General features: G+C 44.5%; 1 protein-coding gene and 1 long non-coding RNA gene across 2 annotated transcripts; one reads left to right on the top strand and one right to left on the bottom strand.

The window, feature by feature from the left end:
• Positions 1-4,159: 4,159 nt before the first annotated feature.
• On the top strand, positions 4,160-24,911 carry LOC103633476 (kinesin-like protein KIN-12E). The gene is made up of 33 exons (XM_008655172.4): positions 4,160-4,783; positions 5,234-5,389; positions 5,476-5,559; positions 5,647-5,766; positions 5,836-5,949; positions 6,027-6,119; positions 6,228-6,388; positions 6,453-6,527; positions 12,047-12,134; positions 12,218-12,276; positions 12,384-12,447; positions 12,531-12,596; positions 13,044-13,187; positions 13,272-13,376; positions 13,611-13,807; positions 13,936-14,005; positions 14,084-14,140; positions 14,365-14,444; positions 17,535-17,592; positions 17,664-17,720; positions 17,807-18,868; positions 20,175-21,371; positions 21,453-21,560; positions 21,791-21,942; positions 22,033-22,120; positions 22,204-22,278; positions 22,357-22,590; positions 23,425-23,523; positions 23,611-23,685; positions 23,773-23,831; positions 23,932-24,043; positions 24,155-24,250; positions 24,328-24,911. Exons 1-33 carry the CDS (start codon positions 4,364-4,366, stop codon positions 24,466-24,468), a joined length of 5,766 nt encoding a protein of 1,921 aa, XP_008653394.1. The 5' UTR covers positions 4,160-4,363; the 3' UTR covers positions 24,469-24,911.
• LOC109940733 (uncharacterized) lies at positions 4,698-11,129 on the bottom strand. The gene is made up of 3 exons (XR_002263362.2): positions 9,497-11,129; positions 9,318-9,399; positions 4,698-4,805 (listed from the first exon to the last, which is right to left on the bottom strand). It is a non-coding gene; the product is annotated as an uncharacterized lncRNA (long non-coding RNA).
• Positions 24,912-26,286: the final 1,375 nt, after the last annotated feature.

Below are 26,286 nucleotides of genomic sequence, written 5' to 3'. Positions count from 1 at the left end.
TGTTTAGTCAAAGGAAAAGCATTTGAAACAGAGGGAGATTTCAAAAATCTTGAAAATGCTTTACAAAATCTTATTCAATTACCTTTGACTATTTGCAAAAGAACTTTGAAAAGGATTTACAAAATAGTTTGCAAAAACAAAACATGTGGTGCAAACGTGGTCCAAAATGTTAAATAAGAAAGAAACAATCCATGCATATCTTGTAAGTATTTATATTGGCTCAATTCCAAGCAACCTTTGCACTTACATTATGCAAACTAGTTCAATTATGCACTTCTATATCTGCTTTGGTTTGTGTTGGCATCAATCACCAAAAAGGGGGAGATTGAAAGGGAATTAGGCTTACACCTAGTCCCTAATTAATTTTGGTGGTTGAATTGCCCAACACAAATATTTGGACTAACTAGTTTGCCCAAGTGTATAGATTATACAGGTGTAAAAGGTTCACACTCAGCCAATAAAAAGATCAAGTTTTGGATTCAACAAAGGAGCAAAGTGGCAACCGAAGGCCCTCTGGTCTGGGAGCACCGGACTGTCCGGTGTACACCGGACAGTGTCCGGTGCACCAGAGGACTCCAACTCGAACTCGCCACCTTCGGGAATTTCCAGAGGCACTCGCGCTATAATTCACCGGACTGTCCGGTGTACACCGGACAGTGTCCGGTGCGCCAAGGAGGAGCGGCCTCAGGAACTCGCCAGCTTCGGGAATCTCCAACGGCTAGTCCGCTATAATTCACCGGACATGTCCGGTGTGCACCGGACTGTCCGGTGCAACTCCGGAGCAACGGCTACCTGCGGCGCATTAAATGCGCGCGCAACGCGCGCAGAAGTCAGGCGCGCCCATACTGGCACACCGGACAAGGAACAGTACATGTCCGGTGTGCACCGGACACCCAGGCGGGCCCACAAGTCAGAAGCTCCAACGGTCAGAATCCAACGGCAGTGATGACGTGGCGGGGGCACCGGACATGTCCGGTGTGCACCGGACTGTCCGGTGCGCCATCGAACAGACAGGCTCCCAACGGCCACTTTTGGTGGTTGGGGCTATAAATACCCCAACCACCCCACCATTCATTGCATCCAAGTTTTCCACTTCCCAACTACTACAAGAGCTCTAGCATTCAATTCTAGACACACCAAAGAGATCAAATCCTCTCCAAATTCCACACAACACCATAGTGACTAGAGAGAGAGATTTGCTTGTGTTCTTTCGAGCTCTTGCGCTTGGATTGCTTTCTTCTTTCTTGATTCTTTCATTGCGATCAAACTCACTTGTAATTGAGGCAAGAGACACCAAACTTGTGGTGGTCCTTGTGGGAACTTTGTGTTCCAAAGTGATTGAGAAGAGAAAGCTCACTCGATCCGAGGGATCGTTTGAGAGAGGGAAGGGTTGAAAGAGACCCGGCCTTTGTGGCCTCCTCAACGGGGAGTAGGTTTGCGAGAACCGAACCTCGGTAAAACAAATCCGCGTGTCACACTCTTCATTTGCTTGCGATTTGTTTTGCGCCCTCTCTCGCGGACTCATTTCCTTATTTCTAACGCTAACCCTGCTTGTAGTTGTGTTTATATTTGTAAATTTCAGTTTCGCCCTATTCACCCCCCCTCTAGGCGACTTTCAACTCCGCTTCGCCCGACCCTAGGGCTCGGACTCGGGCTCAGCCCCGGAAGACGACGAACTCCGCATCGCCCGACCCCAGGGCTCGGACTCGGGCTCAGCCCCAGAAGACGACGAACTCCGCTTCGCCCGACCCCAGGGATCGGACTCGGGCTCAGCCCCGGAAGATGACAAACTCCGCTTCGCCCGACCCCAGGGCTCGGACTCAGCCCTGGCCTCAGCCGACGGTCTCCGCCTCGCCCGACCCAGGGGCTCGGACTCGACCTCGGCCTTGGAAGACAGACTCGACCTCGACCTCGGAGGAGCCTCCACCTCGCCCAACCCAGGGCTCGGACCGACCATGTCACAGGAGGCGCCATCATTACCCTACCCCAAGCTAACTCAGGCTACGGGGAACAAGACCGACGTCCCATCTGGCTCGCCCCGGTAAACAAGTAATGATGGCGCCCCGCATGCTCTATGACGACGGCGACTCTCAGCCCCCTTACGGAAGCAAGGGGACGTCAGCAAGGACTCGACAGCCCCGACAGCTGTCCTTCCGCTAGGCTCCAGCGCTCCTCCGACGGCCACAACACCACACGAACCGGGTGCCAAAACCTCTCCGGCTGCCACGATGGCATGTACTTAGGGCACTAGCTCTCCTCCGCTAGACACGTTAGCACACTGCTACACCCCCCATTGTACACCTGGATCCTTTCCTTACGCCTATAAAAGGAAGGTCCAGGGCCCTCTTACAGAGGGTTGGCCGCGCGGGGAAGGACGGGACGGCGCTCGCGTGAGCCGCTCGCTCCCTCCCGCGTGGACGCTTGTAACCCCCTACTGCAAGCGCACCCGACCTGGGCGCGGGATAAACACGAAGGCCGCGGGTTTCCCCTTTTACGCCTGTCTCCCTCCGGCTTCCTCCCCCTTCGCGCTCCGTCTCGCGCCGACCCATCTGGGATGGGGCACGCGGCGACAATTTACTCGTCGGTCCAGGGACCCCCCGGGTTCGAAACGCCGACAGTAGTATTGCTAGCCAAGTAGCCAGGGTATACTCTACCTTTATTTTGAAAACGAGAGGCCAAATCACCTAGTCAAAATGAGGACAAATTCACCATTAGACTTCAATGTGAGGGCATAAACACAAATTCTCCCTATAAACTTAAAATATGGAGAATTTGTTCCATTGGGCCTGTATTGAGTCGGTGGGCGACTGATATTGAGTCTATTACTTTGGGCTGAAAGAATAGTAGAACAGAAACTGAATCTCGCCAAAACACATACGTGTTGATGGTCTGGCTCAAAAGCTCGACCCATTCCCAACAGCAGGCCTCTTTTACGTGAGATGCACAAAGTGCTGATACATCTGTCCGATTTATTTCCAAAAAAACGAATGATAATGTTGGTGGTGTGTGCACTAACATTTTGTAAGCAGCCAAAAGGTAATCTTGACAATTCAGTTTACCAAGAAAAATTAACGGAGGTTGCCGATAAATGAGTTTATAGGATTTATCAGAAAATATATCAATTTAGTGTTTTATTTTGGATTTTTTTGAAAAAAGAACTCACTTTGCATAGTATAATACACATATTATATCTAAATCATCTAACTTAAAAAATACGTATAGAGAATATATATGGAGCGTATATGTGGACGTGAGAATTTGGACCGATGACTATTCAGTGGACTTTTATGGGTCTAAATTTAAAATAACTGAAAAAAATTAAGCGATAAGTAGAATCACCGGACTTTGGGCTAGAAACGGGATTATCATATTTCTCTTTTTTTTTCTCAATCTTGGTCTATTATGGCGCACAAATCGGCACACCCAGACTTCTGCTGATGGTTCTATTCATTTACAAGGTTGTTCATGCATATTCGAGCAGCATCCACATGTTCTATCCTTGATGGTTGTGCCAAAGATTTGGTGCCTCTGGTGTGATGTCATATAAAGTACTCCTTCCGTTTCATTTTAATTATCGCTGAATAGTTCAATTTTGTAACAACTAAAACGAAATAGAGAGAGCACAATTTTTTCCACCATCATTTTTTTAAAAATGTCACAGTCCTTTCTAATTTAAACTGAGGTCCAAACATATTTATCTTTATCCCACTTATATCTAATATTTAAAGTTTAAGTTTCGTGTGTCCCGCTCATACACAAAGCGCGTAAAGTAGATCTATTTTTCACTCTCACGTCAAAGTCTAACATGACATGAAGCCACATATAACGTAACATTTCAGGATAGTATCATCTCGTTATCTAAGAAGTATGTGCAGTTTAACATCTGATATGTGCGTATATAGCTTCTTGAATTTTAAATTTATTTTTTAGGAGAGTCCACTCTAACTTTAAATGTATTTTTACACTCGTGAGTCATAAAACTGTTGCAATATACCATCAAAATGATTGGTATTGCGTGCAACGTACCGATATTGAACTAGTATTTTTACTATTTTATTAAAACAAAAGTCTGCCGTCGTGAATATTAATGAACGAACCTAGTCCAACGACTTTCCAGATGACTAATTATTATTAAGCACTTCGACTGGAACAATGGCACGCGGCCGAGACGAAAGCCTCCATCAGATCCAGCTCATCGCCGACGTCGCCGTCGCAGTTCAAAATTTGAATTGGAGCGGAGAGAACCCAAGGGGAGACCCCATCGACCGTTTCTGGTCGCCTCTGCGTCTCTGGCTCTCGGCCCACCCCGCTCCCACTCACGCTCTCGCCACCTCACTCACTCACTGCTCCGCCCGCCACCTCCATGGCCGCACCCGGCGCCGGCGCGGGCGGCCGGCGCGCCTCCACCTCGCGCACCCGCCGCGCGTCCACGGCGGCGGCGGAGTCCAATGAGAACGAAGACAACGCCGCCGCGCCCTCCTCGTCCTCATCCGCGTTCGCCCTCCCCTCTGCTCCGCATTTCTCGCTGCCCCCGAGGTCGCCGCTCTCGGCCATCGCGGATCCCGGGCGGAACCCTCGGTCCGCGCCGGCGACGCCCAAGTCGCTGGCCGGCACGCCCAGGGCCTCCGCGGCGGGGTCGGGGGCCAAGGACCGGACCTGTTCGGTTGGGGCGGCGAAGAGGGTGTTCGATCAGAGGGATGTCGCGGCCGCGGAGGTGCCCCTGGAGGTGCCGCACTTCGAGCTCGACGAGGACCCCGCGTTCTGGAAGGATCGCAATGTGCAGGTTGGATATTTGGAGCTCGAACCTGTGAATTCGGTGAAAATGGTTCAGTAGAAGCAGTAAATAAACTACATAACAATCATCCTGTATCAATTAGCTTGGCAACCGTGCTCCTTGAAAATATTGATGGCCTTGACGACGATCAAGTAATCCTCATATTATGCTAGCTTGACCGTGCGCATCATCAATTCTACTAATAATGGTGTCACCGTCTTTGAAGAAAATAAAATGAAGAATAATCAATAATCATGTCTAACCATCATGTAAGGTTGATGCATTTTATTGGCTTGTCAAGCGCGTTGAATTCTATCATTCCATTTTTTAGTGATTCTGCATCATGCCAATTGTGCCTTTTTTTTCTTTGAATGTGGCAGAATTCGATATGTGCTCGCAGATCCGCAGGCTTCTAAAGCTAATATGGTTTATGTCGGACTTTTGATGTGGTTTCTACAGGTTCTGATACGAATAAGACCAATTAGTGACGCTGAGAATGCGACTCATGGTCAGAAAAGATGCTTACTGCAGGATAGCTCAAAGACATTGAGCTGGACAGGGCATCCGGAAACCATGTTCACGTTTGACCATGTTGCATGCGAAACAATATCACAGGTCTCTAGTGTGCTAGCACTCTTTTTGCTCCTTTCTGGATCAGTCTTCCTTTAGCCTAAGCAACCTTTTGTCTATACAACAATTAGGAAAAGCTATTCAGAGTTGTGGGTCTGCCAATGGTGGAGAACTGCATGTCAGGATACAATGGCTGTCTGTTTGCCTATGGTCAGGTAAGACAAACTGACAATTTGGCCTACTCTCTGTCCGCAGAAGAATTTACCTGAACTGTATGTAACTCAATAACTATACTTTGATAGACGGGAAGTGGGAAAACTTACACAATGATGGGAGAACTTTCAAAGTTGGGCAATGAGCTTAGTAAAGATGCTGGATTGACACCTCGCATTTTTGAATATCTTTTTCGGCGGATAAATGAGGTACGATTGTTGTATGTCTTCTTTACTGAATTATTGTTGATTAATAGGCTAAATGTAATGAATGTGAAGGAAGAAGAGCGCCGGAGAGAAGAAAAGCTTAAATATATCTGCAAATGCTCTTTTCTAGAGATTTACAATGAACAAATAACTGATCTACTTGAACCCTCATCAACCAATCTTCAGGTGAGCTAACTATGATGGGAAATTGCTTCATCTATTGTGAACTGAATGTGAAATCTCAGATTTATTTTTCTCTGTAGATCCGTGAAGATATAAAGAAAGGGGTATATGTTGAAAATCTGATGGAATGTTACGTGTCATCTGTTAATGATGTTATGTTGCTATTGCTACAGGTGATAGAATGTTCTCCATCGTTCCTTTTGATTGAATCCGAATATTGAAGGTGCTGTAATCGTTAAGTGATAACTTACACCGGTGAAATTCCTGAAATATTCTTCTAGGGAGTTGCAAATAGGAAAATGGCTGCCACAAATATGAACAGCGAGAGCAGCCGCTCACATAGTGTTTTTACTTGTGTAATTGAGAGTCGTTGGGAAAGTGATTCGATGACACACCTCCGGTTTGGGAGGTTGAATTTGGTTGATCTTGCCGGTTCTGAGAGGTGAGATACATAATAAAGTAGCAATATCCTCTTATTTCACAAATATTGATTGTGTTCAAACTAGGCAGAAAAGCTCAGGTGCCGAAGGAGAACGCTTGAAAGAAGCTGCAAACATTAATAGATCGTTGTCAACCCTTGGGTAACCTTTTTGTCCTCCGACATAATTCTCTATGTACTTTGGTGTGGATCATACTATTTGGACTCATAAGTCATAAATACAAGTAAATAATTGCATGTGCAATTTTTATTCAGCTGCAAGCATTTTATATCTAGCAAGGCTAACTTCATGCTTATATTGTAACAATTGTAGCATAAGAAATGCTAGTCCCTTTCATGTTAAGTTTCACAACAACAAAGCCTTTTAGTACTAAGCAAGTAAGGGTAGGCTAGAGTTAAAACCCAACAGAACCATGAGTCAAAACTTGGGCACACGAAAATCTGTTTTCGATGCACTCATATTCAAGGATGAATGTTTGTGTATATTCCATCTTTTCAAGTCACTTTTTACTGTCTGTTTTCATGTCAACTTCGGTCTTCCTCTTTCTCTCTTTTTGTTGCTATCATGTCTTAGGATCCTGGTACGAACTGGTGCTTTTGGAGGTCTCTGGTTGACATGTCTAAACCATCTCAACCAATGTTGGACAAGCTTTTTTAAATTTGTATCCTTAGCCTATCATGTATATCATCGTTCTAGACTTGCTCTCTTCTTATATGGCCACCACAAATCCAATGCAACATATGCATTTTTGCAACACTTATTTGATGAACATTTTGTTGGCCAAGATTCTGTAATCTGTACCATACAACGTAATAGGTCTAGTCGCCGTCCTATAAACTTGCATTTTAGATTCTATGATATCCTCATGTGTGGGAAACCCTAACCCTAATCAGGGTTGGAAAACCTAACCCTAGTAAGGGTTGGGAGTGCATCCTATAACAGGTCTATCCTGTACAGATGTTGAGACAGAATCGAAACTCGGCGAAAACACTCGTCGACACCCCTTGGTGAAGATGCCGGCGAACTGCAACGTGGTCGGGACACTGAGAACATGAATGTCACCAGCAGCGACACGCTCGTAGACGAAGTGAAGGTCGATCTCCACATGCTTCGTGCGCTGATGCTGCACGGGATTGGTGGAGAGGTAGACCACGCTGACGTTGTCGCAGTAGACGAGGGTGACATGTTGGAGGGGGTTGTGGAGCTCCTGGAGAAGCTGGTGGAGCCAGGAGGCCTCTGCCACGTCGTTGGTCACAATGCGGTACTCGACCTCAGCGCTAGAGCGAGAGACGACGGGTTGCCGCTTGGCGGCCCAGGAGACGAGGTTGGTGCCTAGTAACACGACATAACCGGAGGTGGACCGACGCGTGTCGGGGCAGCCAACCCAGTCAACATCGGTGTAGATCACGAATTCTGATGTCGGGGAGGGTCGAAGGAGTAGGTCGTAGTTGATGGAGCCACGGAGGTAGCGAAGGATCCACTTGAGAGCGGTGAGATGGGGCTCCCGTGGGGTGTGCATGTGAAGGCACACCTGTTGGACGACGTAGGCAATATCAGGCCTAGAGAAGGTCAGATACTGGAGAGCGCGGTGAGGCTTCGGTAGGTCGTCGTGTCGGTGACCAGGGGCCCGTCGTCCTCAGATTGCTTCACCTGAGTGTCGACATGCGTGGAGCAGGGCTTGTAGTTGGACATGCTAGCCTGCTCTAGGATGTCGAGAGCGTACTGGCGTTGGTGTAGGAAGAGACCTTGAGGTCGCCACTCCGCGGTGATGTCGAGGAAATGGTGGATAAGTCTGGGGTCCTTCATCGCGAACTCACGCTGAAGGGTGATGATCGCGCGCTGAAGAAGTTCGTCACTAGACACCGTAAGCCAATGGATGAACAAGGATGTGTTGTTGGCCATCGCCTACGCCCCGTCTAGCACACTTCACCGACCCTGCCCTCATCTACCACCGTTGCGGGTGGATCGCTCCATCGGTCCCCACCGGCTCGTACATGTGCCGAGCCGCCGGTGTACCACACGGTCACCATCCATCGTGACCTCGGCCACGTTCACCTAATGGTGACTCACCACTCGGTCGGAGTTCTCCGCCTCGTCGGTCGACTGGTCCTGACAGCTGACGCCTCCCCAGTTCCCTCCTCCGTTCGTGCCGCCCTCGCTGATCCCCACTGGTGTCGCGCTATGGAGGAGAACGCTGCTATGATGGTCAACCACACTTGGGACCTGGTGCCGCGTCCATGAGGCACTAACGTGGTTACCGACAAGTGGATTTTCATCACAAGGCCAACGTCCCGAAGTGGACTACGACGAGACCTTCAACCCAGTCATCAAGTTCGCCCCCATTCGACCCGTCTTTTTCCTTGCCCTCTCTCGGGACTGGACGCCCCCCAGCTCGACGTCAAGAATGCCTTCCTCCACGGCACTCTAATAGATACAGTCTACTGAAGCCAGCCAACGGCTTCATCAACTTCGCTCGCCCGGACCTGGTTTGCCGGCTGAACCGCTCCCTGTACGACCTCAAGCAGGCGCCGCAGGCCTGGTAGTCGCTTCGCCTCCTACTTGGTCTCCCTCGGCTTCGTCGAGGCCAAGTCGGACACGTCCTTGTTCATCCATTGGCTTACGACGTCGATTGCCGCTCTTATTAAGCGCACGATCACCGCTCTTCAACGCGAGTTCGCGAGGAAGGACCTGGGGCCCCTCCACCACTTCCTCGAGATCATCGCCTAGAGATAGTCTCAGAAGTGGCGGATCCAGGATTGATCCAAGAGGGGGGCTACTAAGCTAAGACTATAATTTTTTTTAAACCAAACAAAAAATACCATTGATGTTTAATATGAGACAAAAACCGAGATATAATTTAAACATTTAAGAAATATATAGTCTAAAAATAATTCGATACCAATTCTAGAAATACAATAATCTTGCACGTACCATGAGTTGATGTTGCGAGGTAAATTTATCTTCCGAGTTCTTAAGCCTTGAAAATGTTTCAAAATCTTTTCATCTTGAATATCTACAAACATATCCTATAAACATGAGATTACTACCAAATAAATAATCAAATCAAAACTTTAAATCAAACTCAAAGCAAACAATAGCACATGTTTCACCTTCACTGCTTGTCTGCTTCACAAATCACAGTTAGGGTTTAGCGCACGATCACAAATCACAGCTTGTCTGCTTCACAAATGTGCTTCACAAACAGTGGAGCGGCGGCTGGACAACGGCGTGGTCGTAGGCTCGCGGCGGTGCTCCGGGCGAGCGGCGCTGCGGGGTGCGGACTGCGGACTGCGGCGGGGCTCCGGGCGAGCGGCGCTCGGCCTGCAGGGTGCTGGCTACCGACTGTAGCTGGAGGGTAGATGGACTAGAGGGAGGATGTTCACGGGACTGGCTGGAGCTGGGCGGCTGGAGCTAGGCGCCTGGGCGGTCGCGTACTCGCAGTGGGCCTCTTCACTTTACTGGGCCGCGACCGGGGCTGCAGCCCAGGCAGCCCCGGTCGGAGATCCGCCCCTGAGTCTCAGGGTGTCTTCCTCCACCGGCGCTAGTACGCTCTCGACATCCTAGAGCGGGCTGCCATGTCCGATTGCAAGCAACATCCTAGAGCGGGCTGCCATGTCCGATTGCAAGCCCTGCTCCATGCCTGTCGATACTCAGGTGAAGCTCTCTGAGGATGATGGGCCCCCGGTCGTCGACGCGACGCCGGTCGTCGACGCGACTTCGGTCGTCGACGCGATGGCCTATCGGAGCCTCACCAACGCACTCCAGTACCAGACAGGGGCGGGCCTAGAGGGGATCATGGGTATGCACTTGAATACCCATGATTTTTTGCAAATCTATGTTATTTTATCAATAATGTATAGTACAGAAAAGGATTGAGGCACTAATTTATTTAAACTTTTGAATCTTTGAATACCCGGTTTCAAATTCCTAGGCCCGCCACTGGTACCAGACCTTCTCTCGGCTCACATCGCATACACTGTCCAGCAGGTGTGCCTTCACATGCACACACCCCACGGGAACCCAACCTTATCGCTCTCAAGCGGATCCTTTGCTACCTTTGTGGCTCCATCGACTACGGCCTACTCCTTTGACCCTCCCCGACGTCGTAGCTCGTGGTCTACATCGACGCTGACTGGGCCGGCTGCCCTGACACGCGTTGATCCACTTTTGGTTACACCGTGTTCCTAGGTGCCAACCTCGTCTCCTGGACCGCGAAGCGGCATTTCGTCGTCTCGCGCTTCAGCGATGAGGCCGAGTACCGCGTTGTGGCCAACGGCGTGGCCAAGGCCTCTTGGCTCCGTCAGCGTCTCTAGGAGCTCCACACCCCCCTCGAGCGCTCCACCCTCATCTACTGCGACAACGTCAGCGCGATCTACTTCTCCACCAATCTCGTGCAGCATCAGCACACGAATCACATAGAGATCGATCTTCACTTTGTCCGTGAGCGTGTCATCGTCGGTAATGTCCGCGTTCTTAGCATCCCGACCATGTCGCAGTTCACAGACATCTTCACCAAGGGGGCATCGTTGATTGTATTCATTGAGTTTCGATTAGTCTCAACATCTGTACAGGATAGAGTTGAGACTAGTGGGTGTTAGACTCCCGTTTAGGGTTTTGGCTTGAGCCCTCTTATATTTACCTGACTACCCCTGTGTAATGGGCTTGGTCCAACTACCTGATTAGGGTTAGGGTTTTGCACAACCACCACTCTCTTGTCTCTCCCCCTGCTGCCACTGCTCTCCTCTCCCTCACGCCGCCGATCTCCCCCCCCCCTCTCCCTCTCCCATAGCTCTCCTCTCTCTTCATCTCCCCTGCATCGCCGTCGTGCCTCCTCTCGCCTTACTCTCACGACAAGGCAAGAGGACGCCTTACGACTCTCGCTCGCCTTAATAACCTTGCCCATGATAAGTTTGTCTACGATAATCCTATCTCCTTGCATTCTCACGTCCACCACACGCTTTTTTGAGATCCTTATCAATCAAAATTCAAAACTCTATTTATATTTGCAGTTATTCCTTTGTACCAAAAGCTTAAAGCCGACATTTTCCATCTTCGCCTTCTAGCCCTTTCATTTAGTCTCTTGGATGCATACAATATTTACACGCCTTCTAGTCACTATCTCAACTAACTCCCTTAACTTACCTGTAAGTGGTCCTACATTTTCGCAACTGTCGATAATGTGAAAACCCTAGCACATTTTTCATTATATACGGACGCCGATGTAGCGTGCCACTAAGGAAGTAGCGACCTGATCCTTGCTCACTTGACACCATGCCTAGATCGCGACATGACACATCACCAAGGAACCCGACCTTTGGCCATTTATCACTATGCCTGGGTTCTGATATGGCACATCGCTAAGAGGATTATGTCCCAAATGATTTCTATTGTTTTTTATCTCCATTAGAATGGCTAGATTTAACATTGGCTCGATAAACCTATCATAACACTTAGCTGGAGTTGTTTCACAATTGTATTTTTTCATTTTTTTTGAAACCTGCCCTATTTCTTGACGAGGTAAATATTGATGCATAATATTGAATGTAACAAATATATTCGTATTGAATGTCAAGATTGAGCTCTGCTAGCATGAAAAATTGTAGTTTAAGAAGCACCACGCAAAAGAAATCAAATTATGATCCATTTATATTCTCTTCCAGGCTTGTTATTATGACTCTGGTGGATGTTGCAAATGGGAGAAGCCGTCATGTTCCTTATAGAGATTCAAGGCTTACATTTCTACTTCAGGTTAAAATACAAATAAAAGCACATGGGTCTTTCCAACCTTATTGTGTCCATTGTTTTCTCTAGCTCATTTTATATCTTTCCAGGATTCCCTAGGAGGGAACTCTAAAACAACAATTGTTTCCAATGTTAGCCCATCTATATGGTATCCATTCTCTGTATCTTTCATATTCTCTAATTGCTATTCAACATTTTTTCTGGGTACTTCACAATGTGCTTGACTCAGTCATCTATGAATTTTCTCTATTACAGTTCTTCCAGTGAGACATTGAGTACCTTGAAGTTTGCCCAACGTGCAAAGTTGATTCAAAATAATGTACTTAGTTTTTCAAGTATAGTGACTTTGTTAAGATATGGAACGTTTTCCTGCTGACTTAGTTGGGGATCCATTTGTGTTAGGCAAAAGTAAATGAAGACGCTTCAGGAGATGTTATTGCTTTACAAAGGCAGATAGAGGAACTAAAGGTAAGGTTTACTTTCTTTCCCTTTCAAAATTCCCTTAGGGCCCGTTTGGATCTCTTCATTTTAAAGAAATTGGAATTTACTTAATAGAGTAGGTTATTTAGTTTGGAATTTGACTTTTCCACCATCTTCCAAAGTTTAGATATAAGCTTATCCCAAATTCATAGGATGAGGGTGGAAATTAATATTATGTATCACTGGTCTATGTTTCTACTTTGCAACTTATAACACGCTCTTCGGTTCGCTACCCTATAGCAGAAATGTAGAATATAAATATCTCCACCATATGGTCAATAGTAATATACAAATATATTTTGTATAAAATCATATTAGCTTAATTGATTTATCTAAATTACGATTATTAGAATGAAATTCAATTACAAGGATCCAAACGGGGTCTTATTGAATTACATGTGATTCTTTGTATAATGCTTGACTTCACTCTTACAGGATCAACTGACATGCTTGAAGAAGCAAAAAGATTGTCCTGGATCACCTAGCTTGTTGCTTAATTCATACTTTGCCAATGAATTCAAAACTTCGTGTGGAGTAGATGAACAACTAGACTGTGATCTCAATATCCTAAAGCAAAAGGTCACATGGCATGATTTTTCGTTTTGGTAAATATAATAACTATATAGTACAACATAGAACTAAGTATTCATATATTAATAACAGGTTAGCCATCTAGAAGATGTCTTGGTTAGAAGCCTCAGGAGAGAGAAATCAGCAGAGACCAAGATTGGGAAACTGGAAGCAGAAATACAACACTTGAACCGTTTGGTAATACTATTTTCTATCGCAGATGTCTCAATTTATTAAAGCAACAACAACAACGAAGCCTTTTAGTCCGAAGCAAGTTAGGGTAGGCTACTCAATTTATTAAAGAAGAGCTAATAATCAATTTGCTCTTATATCCTCAAATCTACGCCATACAATTATCTTATAAATTATAATATAATGAGTTGTGTACTTGTGTATGCTTTCATTACTGATACTAGCTATCTATTTTGATAGGTCAACCTGATGGAGTCTGACGCACATCGCTTGAGGAAGAGACTCGAACTTCGTGGTGAAAAACAAAGATTACACTCGATTGGTGAAAATGCTGCATTGTCCATGGAGATTCAGTTGTTGCAAGAACAAATCAATGAAAATCCTCAATTGACTCACTTCGCTTTGGAAAACAAGAGATTGATTGAGGAACTTACAACGTAATATTGCAATATTAAAGTTTTTGAATTCCTACTGATTTTGGTTTCACACAGAAAACATACATAGTGATTTGGATCGTGCCTTTGAAGAAAGTGAATGTAGCTTATTCTACTTTACTGACATACAGGCTTCATAACTTCTACAAGCAAGGGGAAAGAGATATGTTATTGACAGAAATATCTCTTTTGCGGAATCATGTATGTTCAACCTTCAGAGCTTCTTTCTGCTGAATCTTTTTAATCTTGCATGCTGTTCTAATAATTTTGCATTTGTAGTTCCTCCATATTCTTGAGCAGAAATACACAACAACTCGTAAAGAAGTAGAACCTCAGGTGTGTTCTCATTGGTTTTGGTTCATTATGTATGCACATCGGTGTGGTCCCTGTTCTTTGTTTTAAAGGAAGCCAAAAGATTAGCCTAAATTTTATCAAGAAATATCGTATCATAACCCATAAGGAGAAGTGGGATAATTTGGAGGCGAAGCTAGTTCGCATATAACAAAGAACGACCTTAGTTTACTACTTTACTTTCTAATTGTGAGTTGCAATGATTTTAGGGTGATGAGCTCATCAAGGAGCTTGACAGTTGCAGGAAGGAATTGGATGCGTGCTTAGAAAACAATGTTCTATTAGCTCGGTAAGTATTTTACAACCGTATTACATCTTAAATTCTCAATGTATATTCATATAGACTTCCTGATTATCACAATATACTGCTCATGTTAACTGTTACACACCTTACATCTGTTAGGAGAGAAGCAAATGACAATTTGTCTATTCCATAGGACCCAAAGGGTAAATGTACATTGGGTAAGTTTACATAGAGAACCCTAAATTCTAGAGAAAATACAATACAAGAACGGAACTATATATACACACTAACACCCGTCTCAAACTCATGTCGGGTCAACAACACTGAGTTTGGAGAGAATAAAACTATGTTGAGCTCTAGTATGAGCCTTGCAAGCAAATCAGCAAGCTGCAACTCTGAAGGCACATACTGAAGGGAAATCACATGATCCTAAACTGCATATCGAACATAGAAACAGTCGATGCTAATGCGTTTAGTGAGTCGATGCTTCATTGGATCCAAAGCAATAATAATGGCACCGGTATGATCACAGTGCATAGACGTGGAGGTAGTGAGAGAAATCTCAAAGTCAGCCAACAACCACCAAAGCCATGTTACCTCAGCCGTCATACTGGCCAAAGTACACAACTCAACATCAACACTGGAATGAGCAACAACAGTCTGCTTCTTGGTCTTCCATAAAAACCAAGGAGGACCCAAGAAAGACACAATAGACAGAGATGGATTTGAAATCCGAAGGATCGGTACCCCAAATCACATCAGAATAAGCATAGAGCTGAAGAGACGACGGTCAATGATAGAGGAGGTGGAGTTAGCGGAGGTAGAGGAGGCGATGATGGTAGAGGAGAGGGAGGTAGAGGAGGGGGTGGTGGTGGAGGAGAGGGAGGTGGAGGTGATGGTGATGAAGGAGGAATAGATAGCAGGGACAAGGTGATAGGAAGAGGCGGAACCAAACTGAGGAAATCAACAGACTCAGTGGGAGAGGAAGAAGAGGACAAATCCATAGTAAAGAAGGGACGAGACTCATCAAAGGTGACGTCCCGAGACACTCGAATGCGACGAGTGACAAAGTCCCAACAACGATATCCCTTACGCTCAGAGTCATATCCAAGGAAGACACACTAAACAGATTGTCCAATGAGCTTGGTCCTTTCACGAGATTGGAGAAGGACAAAGGCAACACAACCAAAAGCATGAAGATGACTGTACTGCGATGGTCGAGCAAAGAGTTGCTCAAGAGGAGTGGCACCATGTAGAGCAATAGAGGGTTGAATGTTCACAAGGTAAACAGTTGTAGACACAACTTCAGCCCAAAAATGAAGAGAAACAAAGGATGTCAGGAGTGATGCAAGAGCAGTTTCAAGAAGATGATGGTGCCTACACTCAACAACAGCATTGTGAGCGTGAGCACCGGTACAAGAATGTTGAGGAAGGGTGCCTTGCTTAGCGAGAGATTGACGGAGAGCGCGAGACAAATACTCGCCTGCAGAGTCGGCCCGTGACACATGAATGTGAGAATCAAATTGGGTGTGACCATAATAGCAAAATTCTGATAGGCAGTGGGAACTTGAGCTCGTGAATCCAAAAAATAACTTATGCGAAACGAGAAAAATCATCAATGAAATCACATAATAGCGATGTCCCTCTTTCGAAACGAAGGGAGCAATGCCCCATACATTAGAGTGAACAAGATCAAAAGGTTGAGTCTGCAGTCTGACTACTAGGATAGGGCTACTGTAGTTGCTTGCCAAGCTTAAAACCAGGGAGGTATCACCAGAAACCGTCCCAAGAACACCACTAGGAACAAGTGATGACAAACGAGACCCACACATGTGACCGAGACGATGGTGCCATGTGACCGAGACGATGGTGCCACTGAGCAAAGCTAAATGAAGTGGGGGCGGCAAAAGCTACGGCAGCGTTAGTGGAGGACTGGCAGTGTTATTAAAACTACATTTAAACGACGTTTGAACTATGTTTAAACGTCAAAACACATATTAGAGGTTGGCGACGAGGAGGACATTGTCTGCACTTCTCGATGGTATGTGTTGTCGGTCGTCGCCTTGCAGTAGCTGCAGAAGACAGTAGCAGCGCCCCCTTGGACAGGAGGGTTCGTCACTGACCACTCACGAAAGTTGGTCCCATCAAAGGTACGGAGGGAAATGGCATAAGAGAGGTGGAACAAGGAGCAACCATGTTGAGTGGGTTGTGATGGATCGTGCTGAGCGGAGCAGGAAAGCAGGTTGGACCGGCGAGCAACGCAGAAGCGCGCAACGGCGCTGCAGGTGACAGCTGGTGGCAGCAGTCAGAGATGGTGGCGCTCACGGGCAGGCGCTAGGACGGTCGGCACGGGTGTGGCGAGGACGGGCAAGGCGAGGAAGCTGATGACGCAAGGCGAGGGAGACGATAGTGTAGGCCAGGGAAGACGGCAACGCGAAGAGGTGGTGCGACTGAGGTGAAAGAACACCGATGCGGTGGCGCAGTGAACGCAGGCGCCGAGGGAACGCCGACGGGGCGTGGAGAAGCTGAGGGTGCGCCGACGATGAACTCGACGTCCAGAGATCGAGAGCGCAAGGCGCGACAGCCGAAACTGGAGGGCGGTGAGTGCAGGCACGTTGGCGGCGACGGCCGGCGACTGGCGAGCAGCGGTGGGAGCGTGAACTGGGCGCGCTGCTACTAGGAGGCCAACGAGCGGGCGGGGCAGGTAGGCATCAGGAGTAGGGACGCCGACAACTGGCTTCATTCCGTGGTGCCGGCGGTTGGCCGGACTCCGGCGATGGGTGGGGGCGCCGACGGTCTAGGCTCCAACCCTAGCTAGGGGCCGTGCTACTTCGCACGAGGGCGGGCAGGTGTGTTGTGCACGGTCGGGTGGTGGCCGACGGCGGTGGCGCAGCAGCCGGTGGCTGGCGGCTGGGGGAAACTCTAGCTATCTACCATGTTAGGAGAGAAGCAAATGACAACTTGTCTATTTCATAGGGCCCAAAGGGCAAATGTATATAGGGTAAGTTTACAGAGAGAACCCTAAATTCTAAAAAGAATACAATACAAGAGAAGAAATATATATACACACTAACATCTACTTGTTTCTAGGACCTTACAATCTACTGATCAATTTACCATTCATGTTTATTGCAGTGAAGTAAATAAGCTGCGCTGTGAACTTATACAATACCAGAAAGCCTGCACAAATCAAGTATGTATGACGTTTGCACTACCTCCAATAACCCAATGCTTGATGCTCATATTCGTTCATCCTATATTCAGGTTGCTCCTGAGGAAAAGGAGAATGTTGTGGCCACAAGCACCAATGCAATGCAACATGTTGGATTTTTACTCTTTCATTGTGTATGCATAATCCTAGGTCTAAACTTAGCTTACATTTATCTGTTATTTTGACTTCACAACAGGATCAAGCCGGGAAGAATTTTTCATATTTGTCAACAGATGATGTTAACAGGCAGTTCATGCAAGCAGAGATCACAACTAATATTTCAGAATCATTTCAACTTGAATTACCTTATGAAATTGACAGTGAAGATCCGGACTCTCCTCATTTGCATGATCCTGAAACACATGACTTTAGGGATCCTAGAACAGCATCAGAGTATGATGGTGTATTGTCTCAGTGCTTAAACTTAGCTATGGCGTCTTCACATGATGTTCTTAACAAAAGTACTATTCTAACTGATCTGAATTTTCTAGAGAAGGATGACACATATCATGTCCATGAAAAGCCTCCATTTAGGGGTATACATTTGCATGATGAGACTTTATCGTGCCAAGAGATTGAAACAGTGAACTCAAGTAAACATCTATCACAGGATGAATTGGAAAACCTTAAAAGAACAAATGAAGAGCTCAAAGAGAAGCTGTTTATTATGGCTGAAGAAAGCAATAAGCTTTCAGAGATTATTGTTGCAAAAGATGTAGAAATTGCTTCTTTATCTGAAGAATGGGAGGCTGCAATTTTTGATCTAACAAGCTTCTTAACAGATGGATGTAGATCACTGGATGATGCATATCAGAACATTGATAATATGATTAGCTCATTTCCTCACAGTAACAGTTCTGTAAGTGAACATGTTGAGAAGGCTATGAAAATTAGCATTGAGAAAGAAAAGATGATATTCAAACTTCAAACTGAACTACAAACTGCACAAAAAATTGGCAGGGAAGTGAAGGAAAAGCTGCATATTTTAAAAGGTGCAACCCTTGCTATAACTGAAGCTCAGCAGTTGGATAATGAAGAAAACTCTCAGGAAGAACTACAGCTAGTGGGACTATTGCACCAAAAGGATTGTATAATACAAGAACTAAGGAACAATTTGAAACCAGAAAAATTTGTATTTGCAGAAAGAGCAAAAGGGCATTCTCGTGATGACCTACTGTTGCCTGGTAGTTCAGTTGACATGATTGAGGATCATGATGAAAATCAACCAGCAGCCAGTCAAGCTAGTCCAGATTATCAGGTACTCCAAGCTAAGCAACAGCCTAACTATGCATGCATCTGGTGTGAGTAGCGTGAAATATCATTTGCCTATAGACAAATCTATTACAGCTGAAATCGAAGGTATCACAATAGAATCTTTTTTTAGTTGGTGTAAACAAGCAAGCAATATCAAACTTTAGCCTCTCAGAATTCATTGTTTCATCATTTAACTTATCAGGTTTATTATCCAACTTCCTACCTGTTCTCATTGCCCCTTCTGCTCTACTGAAACTACTTGCTAAGTTGTAGGCCATGTTTTGTACCACATCAATATTTTGCTAAAAAATCATTACAATGGAGCTTCACAAGAAGATTATATACTGTGTTTTATTATTTATTTCTTCAACCGGCGATAAAATCCATTCTCCTCTATTTATTTTTAGCTTGAATAAAGTGTGCATCCATATGTTCAAATCGATCACTAAGAAACACAAAAGTCAATTTTTCATATGGAAATGCCACTAGCATGAAAGTACATATTCTACTTTTCCTAACACATAGTCTCTCTCTCTCTCTCTCCTTGCCCCCCCCCCCCCACACACACACATCATAGCAAGGTGTATTTTGGTGGGGAATGTTAGCAAGTTGTTTTAGGCTGGTCCTTTGGCCCCTTGGCATGTGGCTGCACAGGCCATGCGCCTTGCCTTGTGTGGTGTGATAGAATAGGCAAGGATCCCTTGATTGGTGCTGATTCCATAAATCGATCTGGTTCCTTGCCTATATATGTGTATGAGCTTTGCCTCTCCATAACCAATCTGTTATTTTTCCGGACACTCTCTCTTTAAGGCCCCGTTTGTTTTTTTCATTTTGAGGAATTAGAATCTTACTAATGAAATAGTCTATTTTTTTAGAATGTGACATTCCACCACTTTCCAAAGTTATCATATAAGTCTATCTCAAATTAATGGGGTGAGAAATGGAAATTAATTCTATAGATTTACATACTATTTTTCCGATGTACAATTTATAGCACACTCTTCTACTTGCTTCGCTATAACATAAATATAGTATATAACTATCTCTCTCATATGATTTAGGATAATATACAAATATATTACATATATAAATATATGAACTTAATTAGTTTTATCTAAATTATAATTATTAAAATGGAATTGAATTCCAACGAAACAAACAGGGCCTAAGGGAAAATTGCTTTCAATATATGTGTATGAGCTTTGCCTCTCCATAACCAATCTGTTGTTTTAGGCAGTTGATGTTTTCTTTCTGTATTATGGAAAAAAGCTGATCGCTAATGTGGAATTTTATTGTGCCAAACCTTGCAGTCAAAGCTTGATAGTGTGATGCATCTTGTCGAGGACAAATCAAATAAGGTTCTGGCCTTATTTTCAAATTTTGAGGCAGCTCATGAAACCATGGAAGAGGCTGAACTCATGCTTTCAGCTTTGCTGAAGGCCAATGAAGGATTGAAACTTGAGAGAGATAATTGCAGGCAAGCGGTGGAATTGTTGTTGTCTGAGAAAAGTTCTCTGATCGGTGAGTTGAAGGAACTTGAAGCATCAAGCTCTTGTACATCCCAGAAGTATGACAAATTGCATCAACAGATAAATGAGTGTGTTACAGAGATGACAAAGCTCGCTGCTACAATAAGGAAGTCGTTCCAGCAAATTCAAAGTGTTTCTACAGTAGAACTCTTTGCTCTTTGCTCAGAGATTATTACTTTTGGCCAAGACTTGAAAAGATATATAATTGACTCAAGGTCATATATAGCAAACATGGTATCACTTATAGAAGAAAAAAGCAGATCTATAGAGCAGTTCCATCACCTAAGTACACATGCTTGTGGGTCTGCTCGCCAACAGGTAGAGTCGAATTCATGCCAGTGGGGTAGCAGAAAACTTTCTCAATCTGATTATAGTACAGACTATGCATCACTCAGAAGAGAATTTAACAGGAAGAGCAATGTTGTTGAAGGATTGTCTTTTGATCTTAAACTACTGCAAGAGTCTGCCTCAAACGCGAAAGATATGAAAGATAAAGCTGATGAAATATCTATTGCCCTTAGCAATACTCAAAGAGAACTAGATATGAAAACTTCCACAATGGAAACCATGTTGAAAAAACAAAAGGTACTTGAGGAAGAACTAGCTGAAAATGGTGCCAGACTCATTAATTTAAGATTAGAGTTAGAGCAATCTCAAAGTTTATCATCAGCATTATTGAAGGAGAACAAAGGTCTGAGAGTGATGTTGGAAGATGAAACTATGAAGAATAGTGAAACAAAAGTGCTGTTGGAAGAAAAAGTTAAGGTCATAGAGGGACTGGAGAGCCAAATACTATTTCTAAATCGTTGTGAAGTGGGGCAGTTGATGTCAGATATTGAAGAATTAAACAATAGCATTAAAATAATGAGTAGTGACAGAGACAATCTCCAGGCAGAGATATTTAAGTTAAGGGACAAGCTTGAGATGGCATTGGCTTTAGCTGAGGAAAATGAAGCTGCTGCTATTGAAGTTCGTCAAGTAAGTATTTTGTAATCAGTTTTTTTTTTCATCCGCAGCTCTGAATTTAGTTGAAAGTGGGCATTTGTCATGCTTCTGTAGACTGCAGAGATTAGTAAAATTTATGCTGAGGAAAAAGAAGAGGAGGTTAAGATTCTTGAACGATCTGTCGAGGAACTTGAAGGAACAGTAACTGTTCTTGAGGAAGAGGTACTCTTCATTGGTCTTCTTTGTTTTGTGCCTTCTCTGTTTATAACTTTATATATAGATGCTATAAACATTTTGTAATGGTGATTATAATGCATGTAGCACAAGAGTACCATAAATTTCCATTTTCCCTTAGATTTATGTAACTATGCAGGGATTGGTGCATGAACATGGAGAGTCAGACTCTACTTTGTGCACAGTATTATCAATCACATATTCATTTTTTCCTGAAGGTATGCAACCTTAAAGAGGAAGTAAGGAACTATCAAATACATAAACAATCTGAAGCCCAATTTCAAGCTATTAATGACATGCTTGCTGAAGAAAAAGCATCAAAATGTGATGCTGCTGAGGAATCGTGTCAAGCGAAATGTCATCTAGAAAAGTAAGGATTCATATGAATTGCTTTTTGTCTTGAGGGCACCCATAAAGTGTCTTGATGAGCTTGTTTCATTTGATGGCATCTTCAATTTAGGAGATTGCAAGCTGAGATTCTTGCACATCAAGGTGTCAGAAAGAAGATTGAAGGTCTCAAATTGGAAGCAAAGCGTAAAGATGATGAGGTTCATGTCGAACTTATACACAACTATTTGAGATTTGAGTTCTTTCTTCTCTTAAATAATAATCTAAACCAGCGATTCTATAGATTGGACAATACAAAGAGCATATTGCTGAGTTGGTCCTGCATTCAGAAGCACAGTCCTTGTTGTTTCAGGAGAAGGTATGGTACGCTACCTATATAGTTCTTTTTTGTGTGTCTATTTCTGCTGTCTATGTGCTAATAAATCTTGCCGTGCAGTACAATGAAATGGAACACATGGTTTCTAGACAGAGGTTTGGTCCGCATGAATCTTATTCTGAGACTGTCCCCAAGACTGAAAAGCCTTCAGGGCGAGCAAGAGGATCCAGCTCCCCTTTCCGGTGCATATCTAGCATTATTCAACAAATGAACTCTGAGAGAGATCAAGAAATCTTGGTGGCACGCCAACGAATTGAAGAACTAGAAGGTTTGGTTAGTTGCAAACAGAAAGAGGTAAGTAACATGTGTTCCTTTGACCTTTGGTTTTCGTAGTAGTCTGGATTTAATTATTTAGCACTGGTCAATCATGAATTCATGATATATTGTTAACCAGGATGCATTGTCTCACGCTATTCACAATGTTGCTGTTGTATATGTACTTTGATGCGAAAGGACCTCTAGCTGAGTTGGTTAGGTGGTTTAAGTAGCACTTCTCAGGTCCTGAGTTCGAATCCCAGTGGAAACAAATTTTAGATTGATGTTTAAAAAGTGTCACTCGTTGGTTCTCTTGGTTGTGTGCACATGAGATGAATTGACCTAGGGGGAATCCTCGTGTAGGGACTGAGAGTGCTCAAATCACAAGTAAAGATCTGGCTTATAGGGGCAGACTCTCATGCTTTCTTGGTCGGGCCAACTTCTTCTTAATATAATACCGTGGGGGCGGTCTTTCCCCTACCGGACGAGTATATGTCCTCTGATTGCAATGAGGTTCAGCATTTGTACCGAATTCAAATGTCATGCTACCTAGTTGGTTTTCCTCGTTAGGCTATTATTCAATACAAGAACTATTATTTATGCTAGAAACCATAGCTTATGCTATGATACATCAGATGCCATCTATTTACTTAAAAAGAAAGGATTAATGACCTGAACGCTTAAATTTTGTGCTGCACTGTGATAGATTATTTCCTTGAAGAAATTTTGACAGCTTATCATTTCTCTGGGAAATAAGATACAAGTGATTATGCTGTGTTTTGTCATGCTTAACTATATTCTGTACTATTTTTTGTCCAATATCCATCTACTTCCTGTAAAGTTTATGTTTTTTTCTCTCTCCTTTGACCACAGATATGCTTGCTAACATCAAGACTAGCTGCTGTGGATACCATGACGCATGATATTATAAGAGAACTACTTGGTGTCAAACTAGACATGACAAACTATGCTGTAAGCACCAGAAGTTTCTCCAAGCTGTTAACTATTAGGTGCTTGTTATACTGTTCACTTAGTGAGGTTTGTTGTTCACATGTCTAGAATTTGGTTGACCAAGAAGAGCTGCAAAAGTTGCTCATAGCATCCCAGCAACAGATTGAACAATCAAAGGCGAAGGTACGCCACCAACAAATCTGCGTCTTACTAAGTTGAACCATACAATGAGATGGTGTTCCTCATTTTTCATCTGTTTTGCCATTGCAGGATACAGAGCTCGAAGCGCTGAAGGAACAACTTGGCCATCTTATTCTGGAAAGGGACAGGTGAAACTTCTAACCCTGACTTGTCCATCTGATCATTTTGCTTATACTTGGAATTACCGAGTCAAGTGAACAAACTGGGACTGTTTCTTCCAACTTGAAGCTTGCTTGATGACATGGACCAAAGAAAGACGGACCTATTGGAGGCTCAACTGCTCGTTGAACAGCTCGAGCAACGGGAGCAGATGCTAGAAGCGCAGATTGAAATGTTGCAGGTTCAGAAAATACTTCTGCGCCAGAGAACTTCCCTCTCCAAAACACATTGCACTGTTCAACTTACCACCTGATTTTCGGACATGCTAAGCTGTGCGCACGTGTTTTTGTAGCTGGAGAAAGACAGCCTTCAGCAAAAGACCTTGGAGATGGACGAGACAATCGAGCTTCTAGCCAGATCAAACCAACCAGATATAAATCCACGAATGGTGAAGTACCTCCACTATAAATGCTACTCATTCAGCAGTTAATTGTGGGCTTCTGATGGCCGCAACTTTTTCTACAGGGCGACAACCACCATCGCGGCAGCAGTGAGTTCAGCAGGCGGCTCGCTCAGTCCGACATGCTCCTCTCCCACGCGAGGCATGAGCATTCTCGCAGGCACGCGGCCGGAAGCTCGAGGACGCACCACGGCCGGCACCGATGAAGCTCGAGGATGCTTGCTAGTAGAATGCTGGTGCGTCAGCCGCCAGACACCGCTTGTGTTTGTAGCGGACTAGCGGCGCGGCTTCTCTGGCCGGGACTGTACAGAAGCTGCACCGAATGGCAGTGGCCAGAAGAAACTTCCCACGTCTGTAAGATCTGCGCGCCTGTAAATCTGATAGTGCAATGTACGCGTTGTTGTCATTTGGGCCATTGTATGTTCTTCCGCGAGGCTTTTCAGCGAGATCTCCCTGAAAGAAGACAAACAACTGAAAAGTGACATAATCCCACAGATTTGTTTCTACTTTACCGAGGGTTAGCTAGGGTTATGTGCCGAGTCATATCTAAATGGATCAATCATCGTGCCGAGTCATAATCCCTTGTAAGGAGGCGCATATATTTACATGCTCCAATTGTTTTTTTCTAAAAAGCGCGCCATTGTTTTCAGTTTTTTTAAAGGAAGGTTTTAGTCGAAAAACGGGAGAAAGCTGGGTAGTTGACAGGGCCACGAGATACTCTCCTGTGAGCCCGGCCCAAGCATCTCAGCGCAACCACGATAAGGCCTTGTTCGGTTAGCTCTCAATCCATATGGATTGAGTGGAATTGTGTAGGTTTAAATCCTAAATAAGTCAAACTTCTTAATTTTTTCTAATCCCATCCAATCCACTAATAATGGTAATAATCTAACAAAGCCTAACTTGTCTGACGCGACGAGGGGGGCTTTGGTGGTGGCCCCTCCTCTCTTCTTCCTCCTATCACTTTATGGCACGCGGGCAGCGCTCCAAACTACTTTGTAGTTTTTTTGGAAATGGAAATATCATTTCGGCCTTTTGCATTTTCAAGCATACAGCCATACAACTCAAATAATACATCATCCCAGCAATTTGTGGATCAAACAAACTTCAACTTAAAACATGATATGGAATATAAGATCACAAACACTAAACTGCGTCAATCCTTGTATTAGACCGCCACCCGTGGCTCGCGAAGACCTCCATAGCCACCACCTCCAAAGATTGACACACGACAAAGATTTGTTGTTGTGTTTCTTCCTTCTGTAGGAGTCTCCAAAATTTGAGCCAATGTGTACCTCTGAAAATCACCTGTATAATTGACGATATATGGTTATGATTAAACACCACATCATTACGGCAAAGCCAAATCGACCAAAACAAAGCCACAACTCCAGAAAGAAGCAGCTTTTTTATGCATACAACCTTTGTTGGATTCCCAATCCCCTATAATATGATTAATATTAACGGGTGGGTCTATTTTTAAAGTAAAATAAATAATTCTCCAAACAATTTTAGCTATGTAGCAATCAAAGAAAAGATGTTGTATGTTCTCGTTCTGATTACAAAAACTGCACTTCAGACTTCCTCGCCATCTACGTTTGGCTAAGTTGTCTTTGGTTAGGATCAGTCCCCTACCTAGATACCTGAAAGGAAAATAGGGTCAAACCTTTTCCTAAATGATTTTGGTGGTTGAATTGACCAACACAAATAATTAGACTAACTAGTTTGTTCTAGATCATACATTCTACAGGTGCCGAAGGTTCAACACAAACCAATCAAAAGAACAAGTTAGGCTTCAAAATAAAGGAGAAAAAGGAAACTGAAGTGTGCCCTGGTCTGGCGCACCGGACTGTCCGGTGCACCAGGGTGAATCAGCTCAAACTTCTCAGCTTCGGGTTTTCCAAGCGCCGCTCCGCTATAATTCACCGGATTGTCCGGTGTGCCACCGGACTGTCCGGTGCACCAGCGGAGCAACGGTTATCTGCGCGCAATGGTCGACTCTGACAGTAAACAGTGCAGCACAGTAC

The sequence above is a fragment of the Zea mays genome, chromosome 7 (genome assembly GCF_902167145.1).
Source record: "Zea mays cultivar B73 chromosome 7, Zm-B73-REFERENCE-NAM-5.0, whole genome shotgun sequence".
NCBI lineage: Eukaryota > Viridiplantae > Streptophyta > Magnoliopsida > Poales > Poaceae > Zea > Zea mays.
This window is presented reverse-complemented; position numbering and strand designations above follow the sequence as displayed.